At 47.4% G+C, this 14,980-nt stretch overlaps 1 protein-coding gene across 1 annotated transcript in view; it reads right to left on the bottom strand.

Moving 5' to 3' along the window:
* Window positions 1-14,980, bottom strand: part of LOC138521389 (amine oxidase [copper-containing] 3-like) — a 104,875-nt gene that overhangs the window by 38,487 nt on the left and 51,408 nt on the right. Inside the window, exon 2 of the mRNA XM_069634178.1 lies at window positions 13,683-13,968. Coding sequence (XP_069490279.1) covers window positions 13,683-13,968 — 286 coding nt within the window. The remainder of the gene's footprint in view (window positions 1-13,682; window positions 13,969-14,980) is intronic.

Here is a 14,980-nt window from a genome sequence, read left to right as displayed (position 1 = left end):
TTGACAGAATGTGACACTATGATTGACGTAATCCATTGTCATCTGGGGAAGTTTTCCCATAATCCAGCATCAATCGGAAGGTCATTATTCTGGCATCACTGCATGAATTCTGAGAGCATGCGAGAAATGATAGCTCTCTTCAATATCTGGATTAAGATAGAAGAAATATTGAATATTCAGATCTGAAATTAGTACTCGTAACCTAAAACAGTCACTGCCCCGGCCCTTTTTTCTTCTTCTTCTTTGTACCTTTTTATTTCACATGCTATCTGAGCTTTGAGCTTTGAGATTGATTTTATATGTGTAAATAGTTCATTATTATCATATTGTTATATTGTTATTATTCTGCTTACGGAAGTTTAATCTATACATGGTCCTTACTTATTAATATGTGTAAAGTTTATTAAATAGACTGTATCACATTAAATAAATAAATAAAAAAATAAATAATGTCATACATTTTCAACTTATCCTCAACAGCAGGTTCAGCTGTTTTCGTTTTAAACCCGGCAATATTCCATGATAACATGGTTAATGTTCCTGCATTCGCTTCCACTCATGTTGAATATTGCGTCAACCCAGTTGGATTTGTGTTTCCCCACACCCCACCACTCCCCTCTGGCAGAAGGATACTTTGTTCTTCAACACAACCATGATCAGTTGGTGCCCAGGCGTGGAGACCAGATAACCTCCTTGTAATGGTATTGGCCTCCACCAATCCATTTGGAGTTGGTGTCTTTAACATGATCTTGCCGGGCCGCCGCCCACCCCTTGTTCCTTTCGAATTGGCCCCTCAAAGCTGCTCCAAAGGAGATGCCTGAGTGGCACATGTAAGTACTTTCTCCAATGCCTGCTTGAAGGGTTCAATAACAACCAAGCTCAACCGGCCTCAATCTCAACTCTAATTCAGTTCTTGTCAAGTCAGTTATTAAACAATTGGGGTCAACATTTGCATCCATATTTCCATTTGGCTCGCAACCCGCCATGGACGTACCACCCTCAGCTATGGTCACCTCTCAGCCATATCTGCATACCCCGGATACCATGAGTCATGCAAATGGCAAACCTCTGCTTTAACATTCTCGAACACCTCAATCCCCCTTATTGCTAGTGCATCATGAAAATTCAGGAAGCAGAGCCGAAAATTAGGGTTTGCAAAACTGAAGCGAACGTTGCACCCTTTGCAAAACATACAATTTGAAAGGATTCTGATAGTGGGGAACAGATTGAATGAGATATCCGTCACCCCCAGGACTTCTGACAGGGCTTTCACTAAGGCTCTTTTGGGCATACTACCCATAGCTGGCATATTTAACATAGATTTAGTCAGTCTACTAATGGCCTCCAAGCCAACATCCAATCTCGCTGCATCTCTCTCACTTCTGTCCAAAGACCAAACAATTAACTTCAGTTTGTCTTTCACTCATACGAGAATGCTGCTCTTCAACTGAATGTCTGTCTGGGACACACAAACAGGTAAGGAGCGCTCCGGGAGCTACTAGCAGCATGTAGATTCATTGCCTAAGCCTTGCATCTCCTGTCCCTTCGTCGCTCACAGGTGTTCTTCCTCTGTGGCTCCTTGCTAACCATCAAACTGCTTCTTGGAGTCCACCTTCACCCACGCCACCTGCAACGGGAGACCCTGTCACTCCAGAGACCCTCTGGTGCATGATATCCACCAGAGACATGTTCCCTGTTGCTTCTGAGGCCCTCTGTGAACGCCAGCCAACATAGAGAGCCTCGAGGCCCTCCGGTACATGCCAGTCATCTGAGATAGCCTCCTGGGAACTAAAGCTTGCCTTGCCTTCGCTTCCCACTGCGCAGCCTCTGCACTTCAGGTTTCCAGAGTTCCTGCCTCTCTCAGGACCGGCAGCCATATTCTGCCACCCAGGTATCCCAGAGTCTTCTTGCGCTCCCAGCTTCTGCTTAGGCTGCAAGCAAAGTACCACGCTGCTTCTGCAGTTTGCGTTCTCTGCTCCTCTGCTTTCCTGCTTCCTCTATGCTTTTTCCTTCAGGTATGGGTCATTTATATTAATGAACTGGCCACTCCTGCAACATTGTACCTTTTCAGCCCTCTTCTTCATCCCAGTACCTAGGGAATAATGAGACTTGAAGTCCCCAATGTCATAGTCAGTTTTCCGAGTTTGATTTTTATTTTTAAGACCCAGTCTGTTCTTTCCAATACTTTTAAAAGGAATATCACAGGGATTAGTTATCAAGCCTGATTGAAAAGAGGAAGGCAGTTATTTTTGGCTGCTGTTCACAAATTTCCTTTCACTATACCTTTGATTTTATAGAGGTTATTAACTTTACGAGTCTCTAGGATTTTGGATGACTGTTTATTTCTCAGAAGGTCTAGGAGTTGATTCTATTCACCTCTATTTATATGTGTATCTTGTGGAACGAAAGGACGATTACTACAACACTCCATTATATAGTTTGGCATTAAGGAGACATCCTCTCTAGAGCAAGACAAATGCTGTGTCTCATCCCAGGGAGTCCTCTAACGCCCCTGGGCCTTTTCTCCTCCCAGGTGATCCTCCCGCAGAACACCACCCTCAAGGTTAGGATCAGGCAGCGTCTGCCCTCCCATGGCCACCTGGGAGAAGACTTTAGGCAGGAGTTTAGTGAGGGGTCTGTAGTATTCATCACATTTGTTAATAGCGAATGGTGCAAAAAGGTTTTATCTAAAAACATTTCACCTGGGGCTAAACAGGAGCAGGCTGTTTTATCTATGTTGTGCACCGCATGACATAAAAAGAAATGCAGTAGACACCTTTTGTTGTATGTTATGCAGCAAACATAGTACAAAAAACAGCCTGAATCCTTTTTGCCCGTGTGCAAACGTTTTTTAGATAATATGGATTGTGACAACTTCTGTTTGCTCTATTTTGTATTATCAAAGCATTTGCTCACTTTTTAGCACCAGTGCATATCTTTGATAATCTGCCCTATGGAGTCTGTAGGACTTCCACGTGACTTGATGAATATCGGAGATCCGGGGTGTTGGGGACTTGTGGCATTTAGGAGGGCAGAAGTGGGGGGACCAGAGGGATGTTACCTGCACATACCACGAGCCACATATTCATTTGATTGTGTCATTGTATTTCTTTTAGTGACATATGTACAGTGTAACCCATGCCAGGATGTCACTGAAGGTAATTCTTATATAGCGCTGGTAGATCCGCCACCCCGCCCTCCATTCACCATGGCCATTCTGTTGTGTGATGTCCACACTTGCATGGTCATCCTCATCCTCGGAGCCTGGAGCACTTTCTCAGGGGGCAATGGGGCAAAACTGTGCATGCAGATGTTGCGTGACATTGCACAATGTGAGCACAACCCTTATCTGGTGGAGGCAGCTGAAGCATCCCTTCAGCAGCCTGAGCGTGCATCCTAAGAAGACCCTGGTACAGACATGTGCCTTGTGGAAAGCCACCTTCTGTGGCATCTGGGGGTTCCGGTTTGGTGGCATGAGCCAGGGAATGTGTGAGCAGCCTTTGGGCCTCATCACGAGTTTGGCGGTAACCTTTAAATCCAGCGGTAGCACTATTACCGCCGGATTTAAGGGTCCGTCAAATCAGGGCTTCGGCGGATTTTCTCCCCAGCTCTGAGCTGGGGGGAAATCCGCCAAAAATTCGCGTTCATACCGCCGGCGGGAAATCCGCCGGCAGTATGAGCGCAAAATTTCCCCATTGAGCCCAATGGGGAATGGGGCATTCCCGAATGGGCTCAATGGGGAATGGGGATTTCCAAATCCGCCAAAACGGTGATCCGGCGCTAATAGCACCGGTGGGTCTAGCGGTAGGGCAGATAGCGCCAGCGCTATTAGCGCCGGCGTTACCGCCAACTCGTGATGAGGCCCTTAGTCTCTTGCAATAAAACAGATTTAGGAAGTTGTATTAACTCTGGGGGCGGTGACCACTTATTTTGAATGTGCAGTCCATCATGATGTACACATGGGCAGAACCTTTCAGATCACCGGTGCATCAATGTATGTATATTTCGGGAGTGGCCTGTAGGCCTATATTATGGCATCTGTGGACAACCTTCTGCACAGCATCACTGTTGCAGTTACCACATTCCACATAGACATTGCCTATTTGCTGACCTGGTTCACTTAGGATATTATCATTGAGTGTAATGATGTTTATGTTCTTGTATATGTATTGTGCCTTCTGTACTTCCACACAGATCCAATGCTTAGGTACTAATGGAGTCTGTTTTTCCCTGTGTTCAAGGCGAGCTGCCTGCGGCATGAACGAAGGTTACATGCGGTGGAGTATGGACTATTTCAATTTTCATACTAGCCTCCCAATGCATTCTGGTACTTATGGATCTGTCATGCACAATGTGCATATGGGTCTGGGGGTTACTGCAGCTGTGGTGGCCTATGGGATGGTGAGATGATGTGCAGCATGACACAAAGGGGGATGCTTGTCGCCTCGTGCAGACGGGATGTGACCAAGCAGTTTGGGCGCGACTGACCCTTTCGGGGTTGGACCAAGCCTGATTTGCATATAGTTTTCCCCGTTTGTAATGGCTTGGCAAGCGAAGAACGATGGTCTGGAGGGTTGCCCAGAGCAATGGCAGTTTAAGATTAATTCTAAACCTTCCAGGCATTGATATTGATATTGATATTTTATTTCTATTGCGCTCGTACACAGGGAGGGGAACCAGGGAGAACAAAACAGAGATCTTACTAGGCCCAGTGACATTGAGAACGCGCAAGTGCATGGGAGAGGAGGAGGGGAAAAGTGCATGGAAGGGGGGGAGAAGTGGAAAGTGCGAAGCAGAGGAAAAACAGATAAATAACAATAAACAAATAAATAATAAAGGCAGCAAACAGTGGTAATGCAGCCAGCAATTTACAAGTGCTAGGTTTAAGGCAGCAGACAGGGTAGGTCTGATAAGTCCAGGAAGAAAAAGGGGGGGCTGTATGGGTACAGATACAGACCCCAGTGCAAGGGGTGGTCGGGAGGCAATGCAGGAGGGTGGCAGGGTGAGCAGGTACCTGAGCCCGAAGGACAGAGGGTGGCCAGGTGCACGGTGCCAAGAGAGAACAGATCAGCAGGGGAGAGGGGGAGCAAAGGCAGAAGAAAAGAGGAAGGTCTTGAGGTGCTTCCGGAACCGGAGATGGTTCTCTTCAAGTTTTAGAGTGGCAAGGAGGCTGTTCCAGAGGGAGGCCCCAGCCGAAGACAGATACCTACCCCAAGCTCGTTTCTTTGAAAAACGACTGACCCTGAGGGAGTTAGAGGTAGAGGAGCGAAGAGCTCAAGAGGGGAGGTATTTGCGGAGGGATAGCTGAAGGTAATTTGGACCCAGGCCCCAGAAAGCCTTGTGGACAATGCAGAGGGTTTTGAATTTAAACCTTGCATCCACTGGGAGCCAATGGAGAGATTTCAGAGCTGGAGAGATATGATCCCAGGGCTTGAGGCCAAGGACAAGTCTCGCAGTCCTGTTCTGGATTAGATGCAGTGGGAGGAGAGTAAAGGCAGGTAGATTTAGAAAGAGGCTCTTACAATAGTCCATCCTAGAGAGAACCAGAGCTTGGGATACCATGAGCTTCTGGGGGAAGGAGAGGAAAGGCAGAGTACCTATCTTTAAATCAACTCTTTTGTTTTGCAGCATGACACAAAGTGAGCGTTTGAATCATGCACAGGATACACTGTGGCTGTGCACTCATCACTGGTGTGATGCAGAGCTGTGTTCTCTTCCCTTTATGTAGTTGATGTAGACATTTTATTGTGACTTTCCCTGTGTACCTTATGTCCAGATATGCTGTTCTCTGTGGGGTTCCATGTTGCCTGAAAGGGTGTTGTTTCTTAGTACATGGACATCATGTGCTAGCCCTGGTAAGTGGCCAAAGCTAGCAGAGGTTTGTGTGGCAAGCCACCGGCACTTTCATTGAATGGCACTGTTGTCTGTTGTGTTACACATGCTCTGAAGCCATCAAGGTACTTGCGTACAATCCAGTGCCACAAAAATGGGCAGTGCCATAGAACCCTGCCTTTGTGGTGTACACCTCCGTTGGGGCAGTGGGCAGGGATATGTGCTGGTGCACATGCTTCCAGGAGTGCATTAAGAAACTGCCCTAGCATTTTCGGGAATGTTGGTAATGACATGCCGTGCAGCATGCTGACAGTGGGCTGGAAGGTTCCTGTGGCACTAAAGTGCAGTACAGACCTAAGCTTGAACAGTGGTGTTATGGCTGTTCTGAAATGCATCCCACTCAGGACTTCTAGCAGGATCAGTGTGAGATGTGTAATGGACCCCTCCTCTTTCCTCCCTCCCCCATTCGTGCGATGCAGTGTCAACAGCTGCCTATCCCCGGGGCTGGAGTCCTAGGACTCCAGCACTAAACCATGGTGCTATTAGCACCATGGTCCATGCCGGAGTCCCCCATGGCGGAATGGGGAATTACCACCCCATTCCGAGGTTGGTGGGGCGGTAATTCCCCATGCCGCCATGGCCCTTCCCCATTCCCATTTTTGCCCCATAGGGCTGAATGGGAATGGGGAAGGCGCTAATTACGGTACCGCAAATTGCGGTACCGTAATTAGCACCAAGGTCCCTTTGCGGGTCCCTACTTTAACGGCTGGTAAAACCAGCTGTTAAGGTCGGGTCCCGCAAAGGGACATCGTAATTAGGTGCTAAGTGTTTAACGGCGCCGCAGCCATTTACGGCGCCGTTAAACACTTAGAGCCTGGGTCATAATGAGGCCCCTGGAGGTCATTACAACCTTGGTGCTAAGTGCACCAACTTTACCACCATGGTGTAAACTACGTTTACACCATGGTGGATGGCGGATTTACCACCCCATTCCAAGGTGAGTGGGGCGGTAAATCCCCATTTCCCATTTTCCCTTCCCCATTCCCATTTTTGCCCCATAGGGCATAATGGGAGTGCGGAAGGCGCTAATTACGCCGCCGTAAATTACGGCGGCGTAATTAGCACCATGGCGGGTTAGCGCCATGGACTTTAACGCCTGCCAAAAGCAGGCGTTAAAGTGGGAATCCGGCGTTGAGGGTTAACGCCGTCGTTAACCCTTAACGCCGGGGTTGTAACTGTATGTGCCCAAATAAAGATATTGTTCCATCAAATCTGTTTTAACCGATGGAGACGGGCCAAAAAACAAGGCTGGCCCCATGACTGCACCCCATGCCTCCACATTAAACTTTCTCTGCTCCCCTATCCAGAGATAAGGCCAGACTGGCACCCGCATGTTATACTTTGGCTATCAAACATGACCCTTTTACTGTTTACAGTGTATCATTCACAGCACACGTTTTAATCTACTGGGCAAACTCAGCCTTTCATGCTTCTGATGTTGTTAAAATGAGTACAAGAGGTGGGTGATAGCAACATTTTATATTGCATCTCTTGGATATTGCAGGACCAGATTCTCAAACTTTTGCACCTGTTCTAAACAGTGAGCAAGTGCTTTGATAATATAGCATGGAGCAAACGTTTTGCCACAGCCGGTATTAGCTGAAAAGAAATTGAACTGGGGCATAAAATGAATCATACTGTTTTTTGTGCTATGTTTGCTGCATAACAACAAGGAATCTGTTTGCTACATTTCTTTTCATGTTACTCATCAAACGTAAAGAAAACATTCTGGGCCTCATTACGAGTGTGGCGGTCCGGAAAAAAGGGTGCCAGTAAGCTTATCGGCATCCTTGTTTCCGGACCACCACACTACGAGTCTGCCTGCAGGGGCCGTAGCGCCCGGTAAGGTCAGACCAGCCTACACAACGGCCCCTGTAGGCAGACTTTTCACGGAAGCACTGACACCGTTAGCAACGGTGCCAGTGCTTCCGTCTCCCCACTCCCATGGAGTCCTATGGGACTGAATGGGAAAAGGGAGTTACCAAATCTGCCGCCTGACTTCCCACGCAGCTGGCACTTGTAATGTCCGTGTGGCGGATTCTGTGTTTCCGGGTCAGCGGCAACCCACCAGTGTCACCGGTGGGTTACTAGTGCAAAGCTCTGATAATCTGGCCCCTGATGAATGATAACATTATGAAAAGAATCAGGGCCTCATTACACGGAATGCAGTAAGGGTTTACCGTTACCGGTAAGGGTACCGGTACCGGTAAACCCTTACCGCCTTACTACGAGGTCCCTTTGCGGGACCCGACCTCAACGGCTGGTTTTACCAGCCGTTAAGGAACGGGCCCGCAAAGGGACCTTGGGGGCAATTACGGTACCGCAATTGCTGCCTTCCCCATTCCCATTGAGCCCTATGGGGGATCAAATGGGAATGGGGAAGGGCCTTGGTGAATGGGGAATTACCACCCCGCCAACCTTGGAATGGGGCGGTAATTCCCAAATTCACCAAGACGGAATCAGTAAAATACCGGTGGCAACCATGGCCCTATTAGCGCCATGGTTACCGCTGTCCGTGTAATGAGGCCCGAAGTATTTTAAGGGATGTGGATCATGGTAGGGGCAATTATTAAAGTATAATCGCATGCTCCCAAGTTATAGTGTAAGGCGAAACAGAGGGCCATAACTTGTAGAAGGTCAACTATCTCAGGCGATAAAGGCCTCTCCTATGGACCCTTCTTATGATTTGAGAAGCTATTATTAGCACATAATTGTGAACATTTTGAAAATGACATACGCCAAGGGACTCGTTACAGGTAGCTGTATAAAATTTCGGGAAAAAAAGAGTCAACGAAAATGGCGTCCAAGTAAGTGAAGGGAACTGGCATTGCAGGGAGAAGAGGAGTCGGCAGCACACATCGAAGTGTGCCGCCAAAATGTAAGTAAGGGAGATCGAGGGGGAGCAGGTTAAAAGCATGGTATTTTGCTGCGTGGTGATGTTCGAGATTATTGCGATTTCGGACATTTCTAATTTGTAATTTTTGTAATCGAAATAATCACATGCATCCCTTGTTAGGAGTATTGAGGTAACCGGAAAAAATGCCTGAAATGGAATTACTGTCACTTTAATTGCTCCGCCAAATTAGGTGTATAAAAAAGTGATGTTAATTCCTCCATCGCTAATTCCACTGAAGGATTTACTGATTGAGGAATTATGCATGGTAATTCCACCATGTTGCATGTAGGAAAACCAGTAAAATACCGTCAAAAAAAGGCGCTAATGCATATTTAAAAAGTGTGCATTTACCTCCAGCTTCGAGCTGGAGGTAAAGGCTGCAGGTGATGTAAATGAAGTCCCAGGTGGACCCAGCAGATTGCAAAACCATGCAGCCTCTATTAATTGCCAATTTCGATCTCCAGGGCCTGCTGTTGTATAATGACCTGCAGAGGTCGTTGCAGCACCAGCACCAAAGAAACCCCATGTGGCAAAAGGCGCCCATTCCCAGACTCAAACCTGCTTCCTTGGCACTGACATATTGGGATAGGCGGGGCTCAAGTCGAGGGTCCGCGCGGCTGGACGGCGTCCGCCAACTTTTTCGAATGTAACTAAAAAGAACAAACAGGGGCTACTTAATAAGGCAGCTCTCCTGATAAACAAGAGCACACCATTCATGATAGTCTGATAAAAACAAGTCTTCTAAAAGCATTTTTCTCGCAGCATTGATAACAGCTGTTGCCACCCAGCATCCAATTCCAGGTTTCCAATGTAAGGCTAAAGAGATTTCAAATCCAGCATCCTAGTGCAGGGGGTTGCGCCCTGTGCTTCTCTGGGTGTTTTGAACTACAACTCCCGTGATCCCTCCTCATTGATTCTGCTGTCAATGATCGATGGAGGTTGTAGTCCAAACCATCTGGAGATCCAAAGGTTGCAGACCCCGACACTCACGACATACATCTCTGCAGCCTACTAGAACAGCACAATCGCATTGAGTTGCCATCCCACGATTCAACCAACAACGAGCGGGTGGAATTAGCTTCCCAGTCCTTGCTGCAAAAAAATGGAATGCCCTCCCAATTTCCATAAGAGAAGAACCATCCTTTCCGATCTGCCGTACTAAGATCAAAGCCTGGTTCACGGATCAGGACCAGATCTGACCAACCTCATAAACTTATCATAGAATCCAACTCTACACTAGATTGTTTGTGTTTATGTCCCTTAATGTCATTACTGTATATCATCTGCCACGTTTTGTATATATTTTGATTGAGTAATATGCTTTTTTGTCACTACTGTATATTATCTGCCACTTCTTTGTATATTTTTGATGGAGCAGCTAAGTATACTGCTACTATTTTGTACTTTTATGTATGCATTCTCATGTAAGTTTCAGCGCCCAGATGCCCCAGGGTTTTGGTAGCACTATACAAATTAATAAATACAAATACAAATACAATATGCTAACAATAGCATTTACCTTTTTTTATGAAACCCAATAATATGTTACTACGAGTCTTTAACTTTTACATATAAAAATAATAACAAAATACAATCCCCCTCACAATCATTTACACAAGATAACCCACAGGATACAATGGCACACATATTGACTTTATCAAAGTTTATTATTGAGAGCAGTCAGCAACAGTACTGTAGAAGGGTGTGGGGGCCCCTCTAGTGAGAACGAACATGGGTCAAATACCCTTATCAAGTACCCAGATCTATGGAATTTCTTCCACTCCAGAGGGTCTGCAACCAGGTTTTAGCTCACTGCACTCTTCACACAATGGATATCCATTTGCACATCAGTCTGGTCCCACCGACATGTGCAGTCCAGCCCCAAAATGCTAGATAGTTCTCCTCTGAACAAGAGTACCACCAGCAAGCCCAGACACGTGTTTGGGCCTTGACGGGCCTCCTCAGAGCAGTGAAGCTGAGCCCCCTTTTTGGGGATATTTCTTCAAATTACCTCCTGGGATTGGGACGCTAGCCAATCAAGGAGCTCGGAACACAGGGTGTATACTCTAGTATAAGCCCGCATTCCCAGCGCCCGCACAGCTGTGTGGTCCCTCGTCCTGTGCCTCTGTTTCCCTCCCATCCCTCTCCCCCAGCTTTAGCACCTGCGAGTAAACTCAGGCTGTGTTAAAGGTGAAATAACAAATAAAAAATAAATAAATGTACCTTTCTTCAGTACTGCGAGCCACGTCTGAAGCAAGAATCCGTTTCCATTGTTGATTCATAATCAACACTGAAAACCAACCCTGGTTACCAAAATGGCGTCACAGGACTAAAGAAATTTATGATTTTTTATTTTGTTATTTTTACTTTGGGTTTAGCACCTGTGTGTGGTTACTTGTGGGTACTAATGGTGATATACAACTCTGCGACGGGCCGACCACACCATAACGGCACATGTGATTCACTCAGGCCCTTAAATTGGGTGGCGGGCCATTGGCTCGGCCCATGGGCTTGCCGCCTTGCGTTATATCTCCATATTGAAATTAGTGTTTCTGATCCTTTATCAGCACCCCGATCGGAAGGTGCACAGTACGGGTTGAATGTGACAACCAGCCCCCGCTTTCTCTGCAGCCTCCATCCCATTCATGTGCCCACCACTGTCTGGCACGTCAGTACTGCCCACCCGCAACAACACCCATTCCTCCTCACCCATAATTACCTTGCTGCATTGTCACCCCACTCCAGCGCACTTAGTAGCCAGCTTTGGAGCAGTGCAACTATGTCCCTTTACTATTTCCTTGCCCAGCCATCTTTGTTTTCTTTTCTTGTGTAAATTGGGGATGTGCGTTTTTCGTGGCCATGATTTACCCTCCATCCCCCTTCCAAAAATGTTATTAGCAACCCAGGCAAAGGCCCAGGGTGCATATAGCTATCACCCCCTTGTTCTGGGCAGACAGTGCCCTTAACAGTCCTCAGTCCTCGCTTTGCCCTTCCTACACTCAGGCGTTCATCAGACTTGGGTTGGCAGTGTTATACCAGCCATGTCCATCCCCAAATGTGGGATGATAGCTATAATCTTGGCATGTTAAATCTGAATCTAATTGGATGCAGATTTAGTACTATTTGTTAGAGCTGGGCGAGCCCGGCAGGGATTGGGCCAGTCCGGGTCAAAGCTAAGGCTCTTGCCTGACCCTCCACTTGGGCCAGTGGCTGCCCGAAGCAGGATGCAGCCATGAGCCCTACCTGCAGCCTACCTCTCCTAATGAAACAAATATGTTTTTTAAAAAACAGGCTATTGACGTGCCAGCGGCTCTTTCAGGGGCGCATTTGCCTGACTTCCTGTACTGGCTGCCTGACTTCCTGTCCCCCAGCCACTTATTAAATGGCATGAACACTGCCTGGTGTGACTGTGTGCAGCAGCTGGCAGCGAACTTAAAGATAAGTGAGCACAAAGAGGTGGTAGGTAGTGCCTACCACCTTTTTGTTCTCCATCGCCCGCTCCACTTGCCATCAACCATGCCCCCTCCTCTCCCCATTCAAAAAACACTGGAGCTGTCCCTGCCTTCGTCCCGCCCCTCAAGTGCGACCATTCTCTTTTTCCCTGTACCTGAGCCCCTCCTCATCCCAAAAACACAAGCACCTCACCACCCCCCAAGTGCCTGCCACAGTCCCCCATGCCATCCCCAAACACCTGCATTGTCCCCCGCACGGGCCACCATCCCCTTTCCCTTATTCTCTGCCATCCCCCTTTCTCTTTCCCATGCCACCAGCAACAATTACACCCAGCCAGTGTACTTTCTCCCCCCTTCCGCATGCCAACTTCCACTAAATGCCAGTGACACCGCAAACCAACCCCCCCCCCAAGAACCACTGCCCACTGCCCTTTTCTAAACCCTCTAGATGAAATGCAAATGGCTCTTTGCAATACGGGGTAAAAAGAGTGAGTCTGGCTGTAGGGTGCATCCAATGTACAGCATGATTAGCCAATAGGCTTATTGAAATCAAGCCCTTCTAGGTATTCATGATGACATCTTGAACCTGCGTTATTCATTCAAACAACAATGGTGATCTGTAACATTGAATTAGTGCTTTACAACTCTCAGTATGCGATATAACTTTGGTGTATAATTGACTGGCAATTTAGTATTTTACTATATTTGTACACAAAGTCACAGATAAGGTGGTATGCACTGGTCACTTTATAAAGCACAAGTCACTTAATTATGGTTTTAATTGTATATGTATTTTAAACTTTTTTTGCATTAAATGAGAATCAATTTCTATACATTTTCTGCCTCATCACGAGTTTGGCGGTAACCCTTAAAAGCAGCGGTAACGCTATTACTGCTGTATTTAAGGGTCCGCCAAATCGTGGGCTTGGCGGATTTACCCCCAGCTGGGGGCAAATTTGCCACAATGTTGCTGATTTTCGGCGGTAATAGCACCGAACATTCCCCATTGGGCCCAATGGGGAATGGGAAATTCCCGAATGGGCCCAATGGGGAATGGGGACTTACTGTTCCACCAAACCCATGATCCGACGCTAATAGCGCCGGGGGGTTTGATGGTAAGGCTAATAGCCCCGGCGGTAATACTGCCGGTGTTAGCACCCAACTCGTGATGAGGCCCTATGGTAAACCTTGTTAGTTAGGTTGAATACTCCAACAGCGATGGCAACCAAATAATATGGGGCAGAAATTTCATTAATTCTCAGTTCCTAACCCCTAGAGACTTTTTCACCACATAACGCAAGAGACTGGGAGCGTTTGAGTGTATTTATTTTCTCCAGAAATTGACCTGCATGCAATGACGTGCCTTGTTAGGCAAAATGACTAAACTCCATTCGTGCACAAGGATCCCTTTATCAATCATAGCCAAAAATGCCCACACGTACCTTGCCCAATTCATCGCGTTCTCCACAGGACTTGCTTCCGGTAGGTTCTCCCCGGCGAAGCTGAGAATCTGGATCCTATATGACCTTTGGTGGCCCCACTTGTTGGTCTTGTTGCTTGCGAAATGGACATATCTGGGCATTTTATCATTCTGTCCATAAGCAGCTTGGTTCTCCTTCTCCAGCACTTCCCGGACAACCTTCGGTCTTTGAATTTTTATCTCCGGCTGCCAAGGAACGCTGAATGTCTCATACTTCATATCTTGTGTCAAGATGGAGTTGGCAGTTCCTAGAAAATAAAATCAAAAGTTGCATTTCAAGGCTTTGTTCTCGCTCACCAGCCTATGGCAGGACACAATGTTCCGCCCTACAATTGCAAGGCTACAAAAACTATTTCCGTGTCAGAATTGCTACTTCATAGTTGTTGGTGCAAGCCATCACCTCGGAAGGAGTGGATCTTTCTGCAGATGGTGTGGAGAGAAGCGGGGGGCAGCTGCACGCCGGGGACCTCTCTGGCCTAGTTCCCTTTTCTCGGAGCTCAGCCAACTCAACTCAAACCCATTGTCAGATCCTCTTTCTTTTCACGCTCACCCCCTGTTTTCTCGGGGTACCCCCCAAACCACTGCAGCCCTTTCCTCGTAGGGCATTTCACAGAACTTTACTGCAGTATGTTCATAGGGGACGGGTCAGGGAGTATTACAATTGTGGCTATGAAAGGTGGGGGGAATAGGTGATAGCCGGCAGACTGGGGGTCGCCCAACCCCCCACAAAAAAAGGTAAAATGCAAAGAAATGCCCAGTGCTTTGGAATACCACAGATCCGATTTCTCTTCCTACCTCGCACCCTCCTCTTTCCCCATCCTTTTCATCCCCCCAACCCCTCTGTCCTACAGCATTCTCAAGATGCCTGGAGCCCATGGTGAGTGCTGTCTTAGGAACCTGCACGTGTACACTCCCAGCTCCACACTCCCCCCGCGCACAGACATACAACCAATGATGTACAATTGCCCAATTCTAAATTGTGTTCTCATCCAACCAGTCTTGAACCGCTGTTGGCCCCGCAGAAGAGCAGCTCCAGGTGTAGTGCGATTGAAGCCCCTGTGTTATTAGGACTCACTCCGCTGCTTGCTGTTAACATGCAGAGGGACACAGGGTAGCAAGGGGTAGCAAAATCTGGGGACCTCCCCAGGGGACAGCAGAATGATGCTGGCAGGTCTTGGGGACAGCACAGAACCCACCAGGGAACCTAGAAGCTGAAGCCCACTCTTAGAGTGCTCAGTGTTATCCAGCCATTGCAGCTAT

Source organism: Ambystoma mexicanum, chromosome 13 (assembly GCF_040938575.1).
Source record: "Ambystoma mexicanum isolate Mex_15411 chromosome 13, UKY_AmexF1_1, whole genome shotgun sequence".
Classification (NCBI taxonomy): Eukaryota; Metazoa; Chordata; class Amphibia; order Caudata; family Ambystomatidae; genus Ambystoma; species Ambystoma mexicanum.
Note: the sequence above shows the minus strand (reverse complement) of the source record. Positions and strands in the feature narration are given on the sequence as shown.